Genomic DNA, 18,679 nt, shown 5'->3' with positions numbered 1-18,679 from the left:
TAACAAAAAGATATTGCACCGCGACATTTCATGACTCTTTTAAGTCGTGCACAATTTTAGAGACCTAATTCGCGACACCTGGCTACGTACATTGTAGTTCTGCAATATTTTGTAAGTGCATGTCAGACCCGAAATTGCTCTATGAAACATGATTTCATGTACAAATCCAAAGCAAATTCTGTTTCTAGCCAAAATTCATGAATGCATCATTATTTTTACTTGTACTGATTGAAATCAATTAATTTCATGTTTATAATCGGAATAGTGTTGCCTATGATTTCCATCACCAAAAAAAAAAGAAAAAAAGTATAAAAAATAAAATACATAAGAAGTTTTTAAAATGTCAATGAAATACATTTAAAAAAATTGATACTGCCTTTTTTTCTGTACCTTCAATAAGAATCCTACAAAGAGTACCTAGACAGCAGTTTAGGACCTTTACAGATTTACAGCCAATCTTTAATTTATCAATGCATAAATTAGCATAATTTATTATGGAAAAAAATGCCAGTTTTCCTCGCGATCACGCCATCAACGGCCAAGATCTTGGGGGAGCTGAATGAACCCCACCCCATCCAGTCTTGCATCAAAATAACCCTGTATTTTTATGGTTAATAACACATCAGTTTACTATGTATGATATAATCATTGTCTTTATTATAAAATCACTGCCATTGTTATTACTACGTTTGTGATATTCTTGTATGTTACAAAATGTACTTCTGCTACAAATACTTCTGCTCCAACTGCTGCTTATTCTTCGTTTTTTTCTTCTTTGGTACTGTCCAACACCCCTTGGACAGTATTCTCTTGCTACCATTTTGTAAAACGCTATCAGTTATATTGACATAGTCATCACCCCTATAAACCCGGTTTGGATTTATATCCTGCACATGAGCAACAGCTAAGGATCATTAATTGTAGAGAAACGCAATGGAACAATGAGCTGTAATGAGCGTTGTCGTAGATTGTGCGTAAATGGTAACTACTGTATCTGTACCTTACAGCAAAAGAACATTTTCTAAACAGTTTGGGGTGGGTGGCAAAGCAAGTACACTGTATGGTTACATTTTTAAAGGTCCTGTTTGCCTTTGGGAGCAGTGATTTGAAAAATGTTCAAGATATCGCATTTGATGCATATGTGTAGGTCTGTTGTATCACAAAATATCCTACCATATAAATATTTTGCATTAAAAGCTAAGATATAAGGAGATATCAATATTTTGCTCAATAAACCGTAATTGTAGATGGTATAGTCTAAAAACATCTTTATTATTTATTATCCACATTTTGTGATTTATTTTAACAATACAAATAACATTGATTATACATCTACATCTGTTTGTATAAATTCAAATTTTTGCAGTGGTTTCTATCCATAAGTCACATTTTAGAACTATTTTTTAAAAGCACTAATGCTGGGTTTGCGTTTCATTTTCAAATTGTAAATTATGCATTTAAAGTGGGTGATTATCTAGCCTTACATTTTGTTGTTGTTGTTGAAGGTTTTAAGTTTGGGGGTCATTTGAATGAACCATCGCTATTAAACTGTAAACTGTTTTCTTGTTTAAACCTGTTTGTTGCAGGCTTAGTGCTGCTGCTGGTGCTGGTTTTCACTGTGGTGGGTCAGGCCCTGACCCCCCTGTCCACCCTCTCCCCGGAGAGTCAGGCGCGGTTCAGGACCATCTTTGAGCAGGCCCGGCCCTACGCCGACCTGAGCAGCGCCCACTACGCCATCCTTGGCCTCAAGCTGCTTGGTGCTCCCGTGCCCCAGGCTCAGGTTTGTTGCTTTGCTGCCCTCTATGGTTAAGATTCTTCAAAGCTGCCAAGTGTCAAGATGTTTCTGCACGGAGGCTTTGTAGAAATGTCATGTTTGTTTTCATATCTGGATTTTACCTTTTTGTGCCAATGAGTAAATTGTGCACAAATGTTGTACACAAACTTATGGGCAGAAAATAAATATAGCCCGTAGAGGATTTAAGAGAATAAATCTCCCCAACTTTGGAAGTACATTGTATTTTTGCCTGCTGTAAAATGCTATTTCATATTCCTGATATCTGATCAAAGGAAAATTGTGAGGTTTCCGCATGGTTAGCTCACTCATTTACATATTCATATCCACTCTATAAGAACTGTTTTTGTAGAAATTAGCAAAACTTCAAAAGTCATAACTTCCTTATTTTTCATCCGATTTCTGTCAATTAAATTACTCCTTTTTATCAGACTATTGGACTGGATTTCCCCTTTAACGTGACTTTGATGAGGATTTCTTACATGAAACTTTAATACCAGTATACAGGGGATGACAGCTATGTGTATTTTGATAATCAGAGAGTATCCATTTTAGATATCACAAACTTACCTTGAGGATCACATTGCCCCCTTCCCATGCTGTATTGAGCAGGTGGCATACATACAATTCTTTTCTAATGCCTGGCAAAACAAAAAATGGTCAACAGTTCAAACTGGAAGATCTCCCCTTCTGAACCTGTTGAGGGCACTTTGTATCATACACTTGTAGGCGTGCACCTGATACAGCCAGTATAATTTCCTGCAGAGTTACCCCCATCAAGTGTGTGAGAATTTGGGTGCAGAAATAATTGTCATTGACACCTCTGAATTTCATTGAATGAATTAGAAATTATTAATAGATTGATGTGGTAAAATTCACAAAATCAGGAAAAAAACTGACAGATGTGCCGAAACATTGCCAATATGAGAGAAAAAGGGGAACTACACGTAAAACTTCTTGATGTACAGTTTGTATGTGTTGCCTTTGTAGAGTCAGATACAGACGGAAATCAAGAGACTAAGGAAATTTGGAAACCTCAACAAAAATATACTGTATTATATACATGTAGATTAACCATAAGAGTTCAAAAGAGATAATTTTCTCTAATTCTACTTTACGAAACACAAGGTAAATTTTCAAATGAGTTTGATAAAAAAGATTGCCAGCAAACCACTATGTAGAAATGGGATATGTGGGTCTTGGATTTGTGACACATCTTGTTTTTGCTATCAGTGATTCAATGTCTTGTGATATTTTGTTGTTAGGAGGCATGTAACTATCTGAAGGGAGAGCTAGATGCTGGCAGCATTCAGTCAGTCTTCCATGCCACCACAGCAGCCAAGGCACTTGGCAATTGCAAGGTGAGTTTTCAGCCAAATTATCAATTCTTTGCATTGCAGCCAGGGAAACAGAAGAAAAAAATAAAACATAAAAACCAATAAAAACATGGAAAGCTTTAATAACTGGGACTGCATTTTGTGTGAATTATCCAGACTGTGCTTTTGTAGCTACACAAAAAAGTACATACAGTACATGTGCATTTTGTGCATGATGGCATGTAGGATGCATGCCATGGAAATATTTTGTACTTCTACATTTTACTTGGCTTGTAGTCAGGGTGCTAGAGGCTGAACCTTGTTTTACTGTCTGTTTTAAGTTTTTGAATGGTTTTACCTATTTTTATGGTGCTGAATCCAAATCTGGTTGATGCTACTCTGACATTGAGGTTTTTGATAAGAGGGCAGTCAAAATGGACATTAAAAAACTTGAATATCTCAAAACCCTAGAGGATTCAAGAGGTTGCATCAACCATATTCGGAATCAGTACCCTCAAAGAAGGTAACACCATCGTTTTTATATTGATTTATTCACCATTTATAATGAAATACTTTAATTTTAAATTTCAGTTTTTGGTAGCCATCTTGGATAATACATGACATAATGGTTATTGATACAAAACTTGCATCAGTCAGATTCGGATACCGATACAGTACCCTCAAAATAAAGTAAACCCATCAATTATTCTTACATCTATAATTGGCAGCCATTTTGAATGTCTCAAAACCCTAAGGGATACAAAAGTTGCCAAATCCATATTCAGATTCAACACCCTCAAAATAGCTTAAAACCATCAAATCTTTTCAACTTTTCATCATCAAAAAAGAAATTTAAGGAATTAAGATTTTTGATGACCATCTTGAATATCTCAGAATTCTCAAGAATGCAAAAGTTTCATCATATGGATTCAGATTCAGCACCCCCCAAAGACAGTATAACTTGTCTTTGTGTCCAATTCTTTGCCATTTATAGACATATAAGAGTAGCAGTTTTTGGAGGCCATTTTTGGGACGATTTTTTACATCTAAAAACCCTCCAGGATGCCAGAGTTGCGTCATCCACATTCAAATTCAGCACCCTCGACTACCAAAAAATATCGAGCAGATGGTAAGGTTCATAGGCCAAAAATCACACTTTGGCACCCATACTAGTTATCTGAGCAACCGCGCTTATGGTGCAAATAACAGCACCACACAACTTCTTCAATCACAGTGCTCTCAAATGTCTGTCCTGTTGGTTTTTGTCACATTAGTTGCAACAAGAGTTTCTGTAATAGCAAAAATTGTAAGCACAACAGCAGCTTCCTGCAATGGCAACCATAAATCAAGTTTTGCTTGTCGTGAGGTGTTTTGTGGAGACATCTCCTCGATGTCTCCTGGAGACCAGACCAGTCTAGGGGAATTGCGAGAGAATACATCGTGGACCATGCTTTCTTTTTGGAGACTTTTTCCAGTCTCCAGCTGGTCGAGGAGATACAGTATATCTCCTTTATGTCTACGTAGTCGCTACCAAATTTGGGAGACTAATTTTGTCCGCATGGTCTCAGTAGATATATCTGCGAGTCCACAGAGACTCATTCCTTGTTGTCTCCACGACTAAAAAGATGTCTTGGAGACGTTGCGGCAGCATCTGTATTGATGATGCATTTTTTTGTGTAACAAAAAAAAATTTAGTAAAAAATATTAATTGCTCGTACATTGTAATACACATCTCATATGTGTCCTTTATGTGTCCTCTTAAGGTATCATTGACAAATGCCCAGCAGGTCCTCAACAGTGCCATCACAGACAGCTCAGATGTAGCGACGGTCTTCTATGCCGTCTCTGCTCTGGCGGCCCTTGGTCTCACGAGTAAGTTCATAGTTTCTCCACACTACCCTTTCCCTTCCCTCCCCTCCCTCATGCTCTTTTCCCCACCAACAATGCATTTGTAAGAGACCAGTTAAACTTCTTTGTTCCCATTGCTTCAGGTTAGTGGTGCGGTATTGGTGCAGTCCAATTTCTTCTGCTGACAATTGTTTTAACAAAGTGCTTTGACACAAGGAACAGTGTTATCATGAAACATTGACTTGGTGTTATAGCAGTTGAACAACCTTTTGTTGCTCTTTTGAAAGAGTGATCATTGACTGTATACATTGTGTGCATTATGGTAATTTTATTCTCGGAGATTTTATATCAGAAAGTGGGCCGACAGTTGCAAAATGAATGACATGCCAAAGTATTACTTGCCGTATTAAACATAAGTGCCTGGTATACCATCGCCATCGGGGTTAATCACTAGTTTTACGTGTTACTTCTTTAAAATCCCTTAACCCTAAAAGGGCGGGGGTGGGATCCGCCCCTCCCCCCCCCCCCCCCCGACGTTTCATGCTATAATTCTGTAACGCCAGAAGGCCTCGTCGCGAGGCTTCTTGACTTTGTATGTTCAAGTCTCGCACAACTTTTGAGACCAAATTTGCAATGTCCGCGCATACTTTTGTGAAGCCACGCCCATTTTTGTAACGGAATGTCGCCCCAAAATGGGCACAAATTTGTGATTTTGTATCCATTTTGTATGGAAAACAGTGTTCTGTCATGAACGTCGTATAAACCTGATTATTTTTACAATTAATCACTTTCATTAATCAATTTTATGCTGGTTATGGTAGAAAAGTGGTCAGTAACAATTTCCATTAAAAAAATAAAGAAAAAAAAAGTTGAAAAACAGAAAGATATAAGAAATTCTGAAAACAGTAAAATACATAAGAATTGAAATGAGTTTTGAAAGTTTTTGTGATATACAATTGTTGAATATGCTAAAACAGATTTACTGATCAAAAATTAGACTCTCAATGCTTTTAATTAGGCTAAAATATGATCTTGAGCTTAATTTGCATAATTAATTTCAAAAAATCTTATGACACAATCTTGTAGATTATGATGTGGGTATCGCGATCGCACCACCGATGGCCGGTGGGGTGGAATCTGCCCCCCCCAGCATAGCCAAAAAAAGCCCGGCCCTTTTAGGGTTAATATATCACATTCATCGTGGTGGCTTGTGACTTCGATATTAACCATTCATGAATTGTCTTACAATTCCCCTTTTGTGAAATATTTCTCATTTCTTCCCATTTCTCTCTACCCCATAGTCAATTCAGCCGATGTTGTGAAGGCCTTGGATGCTGGACTGAAAAAAGATGATAGTGTTTTGAGGTAACACATACTATTTATAACATCAATTAGGAACCGATGTATTGAAATAGGATAGTCCATATCAAAATGGAGGAATTAAGAGAAAATGATACAATGTGAGGTATAATCAAAATTGATTTGTTAGCTCAATATCATCCATTAAGTGGGGGAAAATAGTTTGTTGCCTGAAACATAATGGAAACGTTGGTTGAAAGAATGCAAACTTTGTGCAGTATCCAGCTGCTACTGCATCTTTAAACCCTTTGAGGACAAGGCTGCCCGTAGGTGGGTATGGGAAATGCATGTTTTAGCGAAATCAGCCTGTCCTCAATCCATTTGACTTGGGCAATATCAAGGTGTATAATTTGTTCTTTAAATTTGTACATTCTCCAGTTTTCGTTTTAGTTAACAATAACAGCAAGGTGCCAGATAGCAATTCTATACTTATTGATGATTGCTAAGTTCGGTGTACATTGGTGATATTAAAAAGGAGTGGATAAGCCACCATAATATGGCCATTTGCCATAACTAGTGCAGGAGCACCGTGGTATTTTAATAGTGGATAAGACTCCCGATCAGAGACCCGACTTCAATTCCACCCATTGCTTACATTCTTGGACAAGAATTTCTTACCCTCAATGTCTGGACCCCATTTCAGTTTAACTTGTTATTAAAGGCATAATTTACCATTTGCAGATGAAACAAAAACCTCGGATTAGTGCTTTAAAATAGTTCTAAAATGTGAGTCAGGGATAGAAACAGCCACTGTAAAAATTTGAATCCGTATAATTGATGTTAAGTGTTGCTAAATACACAAAATGTGAACAATAGTTATGATAAGAATGTTTCCAGAGTAAACCGTCTACAGTTACGGTTTATTGAGAAAAACACTGATATCTCCTTATACTTTAGGCTTTATTGCGAAAACTTTATATGGTAGGATGTTTTGTGACACAACAGACCTACACATATGCATCAAATGTGATATCTTGAACATTTTTGAAATCACTGCTCCCTAAGGTAAACAGGTCCTTTAATACAAGTTATGATAGTTGTTATAAGCTACTGAAATCTTTGCATGTGATTGGCTGAGATCACATTTTTCATAGAATGTGGCAGTTATTACTGATAACAAGCTCTATTAAATGGGACCCATGTGTATAAATAGGTACCTGGCAATGCTAGGGTAAGAATAATAATGGCAGGGTCTGATAGAGCAGTGGCAGCACTGAAGAGGCTACCCTTAATAACGATTTCCTCAACTTGGAACATGATGTTGTATTGAATCACATGAATAGATTAGATAAATTGAATTGAGAATTGGATGTTTTATCGTCCACACTGCGAATGAGGAAATGTGCCGTCCACCAGCATTACATGAATGAAGGAAAAGGAGCAGGAGAAAACGGGGTCACAATCCTATCCCATTTCTATCCATGAATGGGGTATCTCAAAGAATCTGAAACAAGCATTTGTGCATGGTTGATCGCGTGAGAGTTTGGGGGGGGGGGGGGGGGAGTTAGAGGAACAGAAACTGCCTCCGCGACCTTTTCGGGTATATGTCACGAGACCAACACCCACGAGTCATACACGTACAGCCTACGAGTTATACAGCCCACGAGTTTTACAGCCCATGAGTCATACTGCCCATGAGTTCGACACCTAGCAAACAAGGCCCACGAGACCGACACAGAAACGCGCTGTTGTATCTGTCGAGCTTGTGGGCTGATTTTACATAGTGTTGGTCTCTTGGGCTTTATTTGACTGGTGTTGAACTCGTGGGCTGTGTGACTCATGGGTGTTGGTCTTGTTGGATAACCCCATTTCTTTCTTCCATGTTCCCTAGCTCCAGTCTGGCTCTGCACGTTGCCTCCATGCTCTCCAATGAAACCAACCTCGACAAGTTCCATGATCTCATCGAAGATATCGTCGCTCAGGCCGACGAAGTGGGAGAGAAATATTTGCAGGTACCATAAGTTGTATGCTGTTGTACCCTTTTTGTTCAGAAAAGGCTCCACTGTGTTTTGATATGTGACCATGCGTCACAAACCAAACAAAAAGTCGCACAAGCCTGATTTTACAGGACTCAAAATGTTTGAAATTTGTCAACGTTGCACATTTTTAGATATTTTATGAGAAGGACTTCTTTTTTTCTACATAATTGTAAAGTTTGGAATCATAAGACAGAGAAATTGTAAAACTTACAGTTTTCTTCACTTTATTGTAAAGTAGTGTGTCATGCAATTTTTACTTGCTTCTTTTACATTTATTAAAAACCCTCAACATACCATTCACTTTCAGCTCTGAACACTTAAAAGCATGCTACTGTTGCTTTGAAAATTAGAAGTAGTCATGAATATCTAGAAGACGTACTTAATACAGTGTGACAATTTTCAGCTTTATCTGATGATCCCTTTGTGATTACTAGGGAGTGTCACATCCTGGTTGGTTGGTTTGTTTGTTTTTTTGTCCTATTCATAGCACAGAGCATGGCTTGATGAGGATTAAGCACTTTCCTAGACCTTCAACTTCAATGCCTCTTTTCTCAGTATACACTTGAAATTGTGCGTCGCTGTTTATTTCAGCGAGAAGTTGGGAAGTGGTGCATTGTGACTCAATAACTTGGTGTTGGATTTATTTCTTGAGTATAAAACAACCTTTTGAATACCACTTTTTAATCTTTGTGCATTTCATTGCATCTCTTACAGTTTGATTCCTTACAACAAACATCTCTTTTTGTGGAAGGAGCTTATAAACTTTCTGGAGTGGTTAATAAACCTCCTGTTATTACCAAGGTGAGTATTAAATGAAGTGTTAACCTAGTAGACGATGAGGAAGAATACAGGGAAAATTTTTGTTTCGTGTGAACCTGGTTTGGTTTTTTTATTTTCTATGTACCTCTTCTGGGGCATGAGAAGAAAAAAATGAGCAAAAGGAAATTCATTTGCATACTTCCAACTGGCAAAGAAATTCATTTAGATTTCCATGGCATTTCGATGCAGTATTTTTGAGAGGGTAAAGAAAAAATGACAAATGTCTCAATTCTTTGCGTTTTATTTTCATAGTTAAATGGAACATGTATACCCAGGGGCTTCTTTTGTAGGTCGTGGTAACAGGTTGTGTTTCCAGTTGGTCAAAAGTATATTCAGATAGCTTTTTTGTCGTGTCACCAGAATTGCAAATTCAATAACTCCTAGGTGAAAGGGCCTTTCAAAGTAGTAGATACATGTAGGCCTTCATTTTGCGTAAAGGTCCCATCTCAGGCTTCATGTGTATGACATGTACCTTTTTGCTGTGTCATATGTATTGTGACTGCGACTGGTTAAATCCATTGTTTCTTTTTCTTTTTGCCTTCATCTTTTACAGGAGCAAGCCATCATGTTAGGAAACTATATTGTCAGCAGACAGTCGACGCAGAGTGTACGTAATGCATACTACGTCTTATCTGGCACAAAAGCCATGTCAGATAATAAGGTAATGCTATGTTTGGTTATTTCTTTGTTTCTTTCATTTTATCCTCAATTTATGTTATGTTATCTTATCATTGTACAGTGAACTCCCGTAATAAAAAGTTCTCGGGACCAGTATTTTTTTTTTCTTCAAATTTCCATTGAAACCGAATAAATAGACAACAGAGCTGATAATGTTGCGGTCTGAAATTTTTTACTTCCTTTTAAACAGAATTTTATTATAACCATGTTCCTTAAAACGGGAGTGCATTTACAAAATTATATTATAACCATGTTCCTTAAAACGGGAGTGCATTTAATGCTAGCTGTCTATTATTTTGACTTTAAATAATGCTACTCAAACTCATTTCTTTATGATATTCCTACTCGCTTCCTCTTTGTGTTGTTTTGTTTATTTGCATTGATACTAAAAATAGTAATTGTATGCTTATTACAATATTGGATATTTTAGGTTGGTTTACATACCATCAGAGGTAACTGGGTGTGAATATTACACACAGATTGATGATGATGGAATGAGTAAATCAAATATACGGCAGCAATAGTTTCCTAATGACTTAACCAAATCTTTGTAAAGAAAGAACTGACTGCTTATCAATTTCCCGCATCTGACGGAAAAAGCTGGATAGAATTAAAATTTTGACTGAGGTTTTATTTAGTTTAATAGGCTAGGAAGGCTGCTACCATGACACATGCTTCTTATCGCGCATGTTAATCCTCATGTTTATCTTCTTTGGCATCCCCTTGTATCAAACCAGTATCAAATCCCAGTGGTGTTCTCTCTGGCCGGGCCGATGGCCGTCACTTCCTCGGAGCCCAACGTCCGCGTCCGCGTCTCCAACCTCTTCTCCTCCTCCTTGGGCAAGCTGACGGTGGTCGCCACGGCAGTGGAATCAAAGAGCGAGGGCGATGTTGCCGCCAGCAACCTGCCGCTTTCAGCCACCAGTGACCCGTAAGTTTGTCAAATCCAGGGTGCATTCGAGCACTCTCCTAGAATGAACAGAATCGTACTGTTGTGACCCATGCCAGAGGAGCTCTCGAACACTCCTAAAGTATACTGTACCATACTGAACTGAGCCAGAAATGGACCACCTCCAGATGTGCTCCAAAAGGGTACCAAAAGTGTGTCAGAAATTAGCATGTGAAGACTGTGCGTAACATGGCATACTGTATGTCACAATGCAAGAGTTCATTCTCTTTGTTCGGGACATTTGCAGATAGTTTAAGTACGCCAGGTGAATGACCTTGCTGCTACAAAATGTGAAATTTTCTCTGAAAATAACTTATGAGATATGCATTCTTCACAGCAGCGCTCCAACACTCCAAATCTGGCACATAAAGACTTAAAGTAGACACTCAAAGAGATCATTAAATTCTGCAATTTAGGCATCAGTAGAAAGCTTAGAAGACATAGAAGGCAATGGAATTTTGTTACCTCGCTTTCGCGTTGCTAGAAAGAAGTAAACGCTCACGAAAAACTGCGGTTTTCTGGAGCCTGATAAGGGCCAATTCGTCAGGAAAGATGCCCGCTTCGCCTGACGTCACGCACTGGATTTGCGGACTCTGCCCGGTGAATGTGTGTACAATGTTAACGGAGGTACAACCTGATTCTTTTGCATTTTATTTCCTTATGTAAAAGTCGAATTGAACGAAATATAACTTTTTATGGTTTAATAGTAATGAAGAAACATTTCTCTCTCGATTTTTTGTAATTCTTACAGATATTTTCGTCAATATTCAGGAATTCAAGCTACTTAGGTAATCTTATTTTTCTTACGTTTGTAATGTTAGCACGTTCAAGTTTCGCTGGTCATATGAAGCGTTTAATTGGAAATCATTAGGATGTCCGTGACAGGATTGATAATCTAAGACATGTTGATGTTGACAATAACAAGCAGACTTACGAAAAATGGCGAAATATCAAAATAGGAGAGATTTTAAAACGAGGATCGAGATACCAACTTGTGCAGCCCAGTCTCGTAGCTCGCGATTGCTCGCATGCAGTATGTGCTTGTATTAATCCGCGGTGAAGTGGCTCTACTGCTGCGATCCGCATTGGTAGCCGCTCGCCGCACCACCATCCTCACTGCCTGCGTACCTGGCCTGTTACGTGATTAGCCAAGTCATGGAAGTACTTTCATTGGCGTAGGAACATAGACGTGAACTACTCGTAATTGCCATGCTTTGCGTAACCACGTGTGTTTGTTTACGTTCTCGCCCGATACTGTAATACTGTACGACTATACGAGATTCTGACCAGGGAGGTGGGAAGAGAAGGAGTGGAATCTTCGACATCGACAAGGTTCGGTGTTTTCGCGAGTAATTACATCACTGCTTCACCAGTGTGCACACGCTCGTAAAACTTCCGTAAATGACATCTGCTATGATAGCTATCACGCCATTGCGCCTGACTAGTTGCTGACTTCAAACCGGTCAGACCAAGGAGGTACAATACTAGGCGAGCAAGGTCTAATAGCAGGGCGGACATAAGCACTTCCCGATTGCTCGGGCAAGTGAAAATCAAAGTCGTACAAGTGTTCTGAACAAGGATAAAAATGCTTGCCCGAATCGGGCAGGCAAATAATTTTGAAGTGTTGTAAGCCGGGTTAATGATGACGCTGACAGTCTCCAGTTGACGTTGCATAGATTTTATTGAACAAATCAAACAGTCTCAGTCTGACGACACATGTATAAACTCCGTTACTCCGTATTATCCTCATGCGTACATCCAATGCGCCAGGATAACTAGACTCTATACAGAATAACAAATATAGTCGAACTTTTGACTATTCGACATCAAAGAGCTCGCAGAGACTATGTCCACGTCCATTTGTCTCACAAGCCAAAGTCAAAGTCAAGAATCAATTAAATCTGCGTCATCTTATCCCATGAAAAATAAAAGTTGCGTTGTGCCCATGCCAACCACACGCACACTGCACCATTGGCATGGACACAACGCGCATCAACGCATTGACGCAACAATAACAGACCGCATATTATTTCCATTTACCACAAACTTCCCCGCGATTATATAACACAACCATGGGTTATATAATCCCAATTACATCATATCATTTTCATAACATTGTACATAATAATACATAACAAAAAATTCCCCGCTCTTCATGTCAAATCATTATACACTTTACAGCAATTCCATATAACTGCCCCCCCACGGAAAAAAGCAGTAACTGACATTTTTATGAATGTTTACTTTTTTGCAAAAATGAATAGTTTACCCAATGCTCTCCAATGTTAATAGGTCAGTTTTGCAAAAAAAAAAAATGAAAGTGACCAAAAATGCAATTTTTCACTTTTGCAAAAAGCAGTAACTGCATCCAGTTGATTCAACTTTGCAAGTTTCCCCACGGAAAAAAGCAGTAACTAACAAAGCCCACGGAAGAAAGCAGTAACTAACAATTTAGTCTTTGTTATTCAGACTCTGTATAGTCCTTCCTGTATATTTTTTTCCCTAATACCATTTATTTTTTCTACTAATTTTTTTTAAAACAATGTAAACAGCAGTTTCTCCCATAATTTAGGAGAGTAGATATGAAAAGATTGTTTCACCAGTAACTTGACTCTGCCCGCAGGGAATCATATGACAAGTTGTAGAAAAAGATTCTTTCTGGAGACTAGCAAACCTGGCAGACTCAGCGCGCTCAGAGTGCAGAATACGCGTGCAGCAGCTGTATGCGCATAAATTCTGCAGCATACAGTAACTAGCTAAACATTGCATCACATCACACTCATCACTTGCATGCACCGTATTGCAGGTCTTGTACAGTCTGAGTGATCATGCCAGTGCTAACCATGCTGTCACACAGTTTCTGCGGTCCAGGCATGCCTGTAAATCTATCATGAATTGCAGAGGAAAAGTCATGGTAGCCATGGCTTTGGCCAGATCCAGAAAATCTAGGTGAGCTGAAAATATATTGAAGGGAGATGAGCACTAGTATTACTGCACTAACGTTAGTCTAATGTTAGATGTAGGCCCTAAAGTTTAAAATAGGCATAGGTCTACCAGATCTAACGTTACAGAGCAGATCTAGATTCTAATCTATTGTTAACTGTTTAGTGTTAGACAAAATGTCAGTAGGCCTAATCTAACGTAATAGATCTAGGTCTAGCACTAACATTGGGCATAGATCTGTAGTCTAGCTTAAGTGTAACGTCAGAGTTCGACTGGGATCTAAGACGAAGAGACTTGACTTTATTGTCTAGTCCAGGGTCATGTGTCAGGGGCCAGGCCGGGCATTCCAAAGTTCAATTAGGGTACATAGGTCAATAGCTGTCTACCTTATTTTTACACAGAATGTCATTCAATCGAGAAGACCTAGTCTAGGTCTAGCGATAGGTCCTAGATCTTATAGATCTGGACTAACCAGAAAGTAGAAGAACTTTATAACCTGGTGGTGGTAACAATTCTCCTCCTATGGTCATGTGATATGTGCAGTTACTGCTTTTTTCCATGGGGAAAACAGCAGACTCCTGGCCGTCTGCAGTTACTGCTTTTTTCCGTGGGGAAACTACCCAGAATCAAGGGTGAGCCACCGCAGTAACTGCATTTTCCTAAATAACATTTAAAAAATAACAGAAACATAATTTTCTCCTAGGTATTGTTAGACAACTAGGTATGGTGCATAATCATACCACAAAATTATTTTTGAATGTTTCTGTGTTTTTAAAGAATCTGCAAAAAACACAAAATCGCATTTATCTCAGCTCAGCAGCTATGCAGTTACTGCTTTCTTCCGTGGGGGGGCAGATAAGAGCGGATTAAACAGCAGATAATTACAAAAATATATTTCAGGAAAGCGTGCGTTCCCCGCTTTTCCAGTCAAATATAAAAACGTCGAAATACTACAAAATTGAACTTTTATGAAATCTGCCAAGAGCTGAAACTCTTGAACCTTCCAAATTTACAGTAAATCATACAAACTCATATTTGATACATGGCATAAACGTTCCGGGCCAAGAAAATAACACATCAATATGTTACAATTTTCTTCAGTTCCGCTTCAATGTATAAAGCTCAGTTGTTCCACATTGTCAGTTATGTACATATTCTCTGAGAAAATGGTCCATATAAGCCCAGAATAACGTCAAACGTGCCGTAACAGAACATGTTCTGCGTCGTATATAAAACCATACATTAATGTCTGTAGTAGTTCAAATTTATATCGAGACGCAATACATAGACAAGTCTCTTAATACATATGCAAATTGTACATACAACAACACAACTTCCCCGCGATTATATCATACGACCCGTATGATAATAATCTATTTTCTAAAAGTAATATATTTCTCAATTACTCAATATAACACATATCATGAAATATCACAGAATGTTAGAATTCACTATTAACAAAATGAGCTTCCCCGCTTTAGCAAGCAGTAATAAAGGTAACTTCCCGCTTTATGTGTCATATCGTCACAGTCAACAATTTGCTCATTGACAAAACTTCACACAAATCAAGGGATCATTCAAAGCATATGAATTCTCGACCAACTATTCTCATTATCAAAAGTTTCTGACTCGCTGAACAACCACTAATATTGTCAGAATGCCATGTTGTTCAGCTGCCAACAAAACAATTAAAACAATAGCCATATAGTTCCTTCGTTTTTCCACGTAATAGTGATTTCAAATACTTTCATATCACTATTCCAATATCTCATTAAAAACTTCTTATCAATCACATATCAATTAAAACAACCATATTATATTGATAATTATTTCTCGCATTGATATTGCATCTCTAAATGCGCATAGTTCCTAATTCCATTGCTACTTGAGATGGTACACAAGTTTCAGCTGCAGTCATGAACGTATACACTGTAAGCGAATCAACTCACAACAAGTTTCCATGGACGGATAGCGGATTTCTAACCTGCAGCGACCAACCCCAAATCCGGTCTCCAATTTGACTCCCAAGGCCCCCATACCGTTCCCTGAACATGACATCCATGTTTCCGCATGTTACAGATAGGTATGCATGCCTCCCTTGTTACATCATTGACAACGTCACCATGAGTAATATTCCCGCCTTTTGGAATTGACCGCTCCTTTGGCGCTACGTGAGTGCTCAGTGGCTGCACTTTTGCATGCTTTTGAACATCCTGACCTTCATGTGATAATTGTGATAATTCGGGACCCCTCTTGGTACCCTCTCCCACAGGTTTTGCAATTAGACGCACTCCAGCATCTAAATCCTTTGCATCAACCTGTTCATCACATGACTCATGTCCCCCAGCATCAATTTCTGCACCACCCTCATCTACATCAACGCAACCCAGAATCTGCGATCCCCCATCCAAAAGAGTAGGTATGGCATCCTCCTTTTTTTCAGCTGTATCTGAGGAAAGATCTAGCTGCTGAGCAACCGTGTCAGTGAACACTACTTGCGTTCCAGCATCAGCATTCCCAGTTTTCAACCCATCTCCCTCTAGCATACAGTCATCACGAAGAACTAATAGTGCTTCTCTCCTAAGCACTTCAAATCGGCATCCCCGATTTTTCATGTGCAAACGCCTCAACAAAATTCGTTCCCTCTCATCCCGTGTTCCACTGACAAACTGACTGGACAGAGCTTCGTCTCTAAGCTGCCTCAGAGCCGCAGCTTCCTTCTCATCGTCTGCAGCATCTACCAATTTTGCATAAAGACGCATGAGAGCCCTACTGAAGTCTGCCAAGTCTTCATCATCACGTTGAACACGTTTATAGAACAAACACCGCAAATAGTGAGAATTCTCTCGACTAAAACACAGACAGAGAGCTTTTACAACCTTTGTAAAACTCCTCCGCTTCTCGTCCGACAGACAATAGCGAATCTCTTCTCTTGCTGGCCCTACGAGGTTGTTCACTAAAACTCTAGCCTTTTCCTCATCACTTAAACTGAAAGGCTCAACTGTGAGATTAAACATTTCCATCCAATTAGAAAAAGGTGTTTCAGTGCCATCTTCACAATACCCACTAAACTGTTCAATTAGTGCATGGCCTAGAGCGAGATTTACACACAACCCTTTCATTGCCTGTCCAAATGATGTCGAAGAGAAATCATCAATTCGCACATACTTATTTGAAACAAACTGTTCACACATGACTAATTACGCAGTTAAACTGACCAATTAAGACACGTCATTTTCAAACATGAAACGTAATTCCCAAATGGCATCATAGGTCCAAAATCTGTATGAAGTCCAATCGGTTAAACGAAAGTTCAGCATCATCCATTATTTCAGTTACCAAATACTTGCTCAGTGCGTGAGATGCCATATAATCGCAGCTCTGTAACCGTCGATTTCGCATCCCGATTGATGTTCAGCCGCCCCCGACGCACGCCAGCGCACTCCGACGTCCACAGCAAAACTCCCGACGGACCATCAGCTCCAGTCTCCAGCCCACCATCGACGAGCCTGATCATCATGAAGCTGCCTCACAGAGTAGTGCTGCTCTACCAGGGCTGATCAACGTAGATCGTTCTACACCATCAAGATCAAGATCAAGATTACCCAGCACTCCTCCATACTCCTGTCCGCTACCAAAGTGTAGTCAAAACAGCAGGTCTCCTCGGAGCGAAACGTGGACCATTATTCCGTCATACTCGAGGCTGTTATTCGTCGACCAGGGTTCTTCAACTGGATGAAGTGGATCACTCCGCCAGGCTGTCATCATCCCACTCCTGACACCATTTGTTGTAAGCCGGGTTAATGATGACGCTGACAGTCTCCAGTTGACGTTGCATAGATTTTATTGAACAAATCAAACAGTCTCAGTCTGACGACACATGTATAAACTCCGTTACTCCGTATTATCCTCATGCGTACATCCAATGCGCCAGGATAACTAGACTCTATACAGAATAACAAATATAGTCGAACTTTTGACTATTCGACATCAAAGAGCTCGCAGAGACTATGTCCACGTCCATTTGTCTCACAAGCCAAAGTCAAAGTCAAGAATCAATTAAATCTGCGTCATCTTATCCCATGAAAAATAAAAGTTGCGTTGTGCCCATGCCAACCACACGCACACTGCACCATTGGCATGGACACAACGCGCATCAACGCATTGACGCAACAATAACAGACCGCATATTATTTCCATTTACCACAGAAGCCACCTTCTTTCTCCACATTTTCCCTTCAACAAACCCATGAAATCATGCACACGCAAGCCCAAAACTAATTACTGTTTAGCGATGTCACGATTTCAACAACTGTCGAACACTGACTTACATGTACTTGAAGAAGCCCGGGTATTGCATTACGATGCCACATCAACGCTCATCGATATCGAACAAAGTTTTTATTCCAATACGATGTATTAGCCTATTTTGGCAGTAGAAAATAGCGACAGCAGAAAAAAACTGCCATTTTCTGCTCGCCGTTAGCTGCCTACATGAGTCGGGTAGTCACTGGTTGTGCGTGCTCCATGTGGATACCGAGCACAGTGTGCGATTCAAGATAAAAATAACACAAATCAATAACGCGCGGTCAAAAGTGAACACCAAGTTTACCAAGAAACAATACAAATTCCACGACGGCAAGGTGCCCGACTTGGGGATGGGGGGGGGGGGGGGGGTAGAGGAGAGAGACCATTTGACAAAAACAGAAACCGCGCGTACTGGCATATTCTTGGCGGTCATGAACAGTCTGGGGCCTGGAGGAATGAACAGGGAAAATGTTTGACAAGTCGAAGACCCAGCCAGGATTACAAACGTAATGATTCTTTATTTCTCTCATTTAATTTGCCTAAAATAGGGCTATCTCTCTCTCTCTCTCTTTCTCTTTCTCTCTATTTCCTTTTCTATTTCTTGTAAGAATTGTTTGTACTTACCGATAAAGAAAAATGAAATAAATAAACATTGTTAAACTTGAAATGCCTTATTTTCCTGCTTTAA

At 39.3% G+C, this 18,679-nt stretch overlaps 1 protein-coding gene across 1 annotated transcript in view; it reads left to right on the top strand.

Moving 5' to 3' along the window:
- The window catches only part of LOC140239444 (dolichyl-diphosphooligosaccharide--protein glycosyltransferase subunit 2-like), a 34,452-nt gene that overhangs the window by 1,922 nt on the left and 13,851 nt on the right, over positions 1–18,679 (top strand). Inside the window, 8 exon segments of the mRNA XM_072319281.1 lie at positions 1,587–1,780; positions 3,058–3,153; positions 4,872–4,980; positions 6,258–6,321; positions 8,147–8,267; positions 9,009–9,095; positions 9,667–9,774; positions 10,529–10,722. Coding sequence (XP_072175382.1) covers positions 1,587–1,780; positions 3,058–3,153; positions 4,872–4,980; positions 6,258–6,321; positions 8,147–8,267; positions 9,009–9,095; positions 9,667–9,774; positions 10,529–10,722 — 973 coding nt within the window.

Source organism: Diadema setosum, chromosome 16 (genome assembly GCF_964275005.1).
Source record: "Diadema setosum chromosome 16, eeDiaSeto1, whole genome shotgun sequence".
NCBI lineage: Eukaryota > Metazoa > Echinodermata > Echinoidea > Diadematoida > Diadematidae > Diadema > Diadema setosum.
The sequence above is the reverse complement of the archived record's forward strand: the minus strand, read 5'-3'. Positions and strand labels throughout refer to the sequence as shown.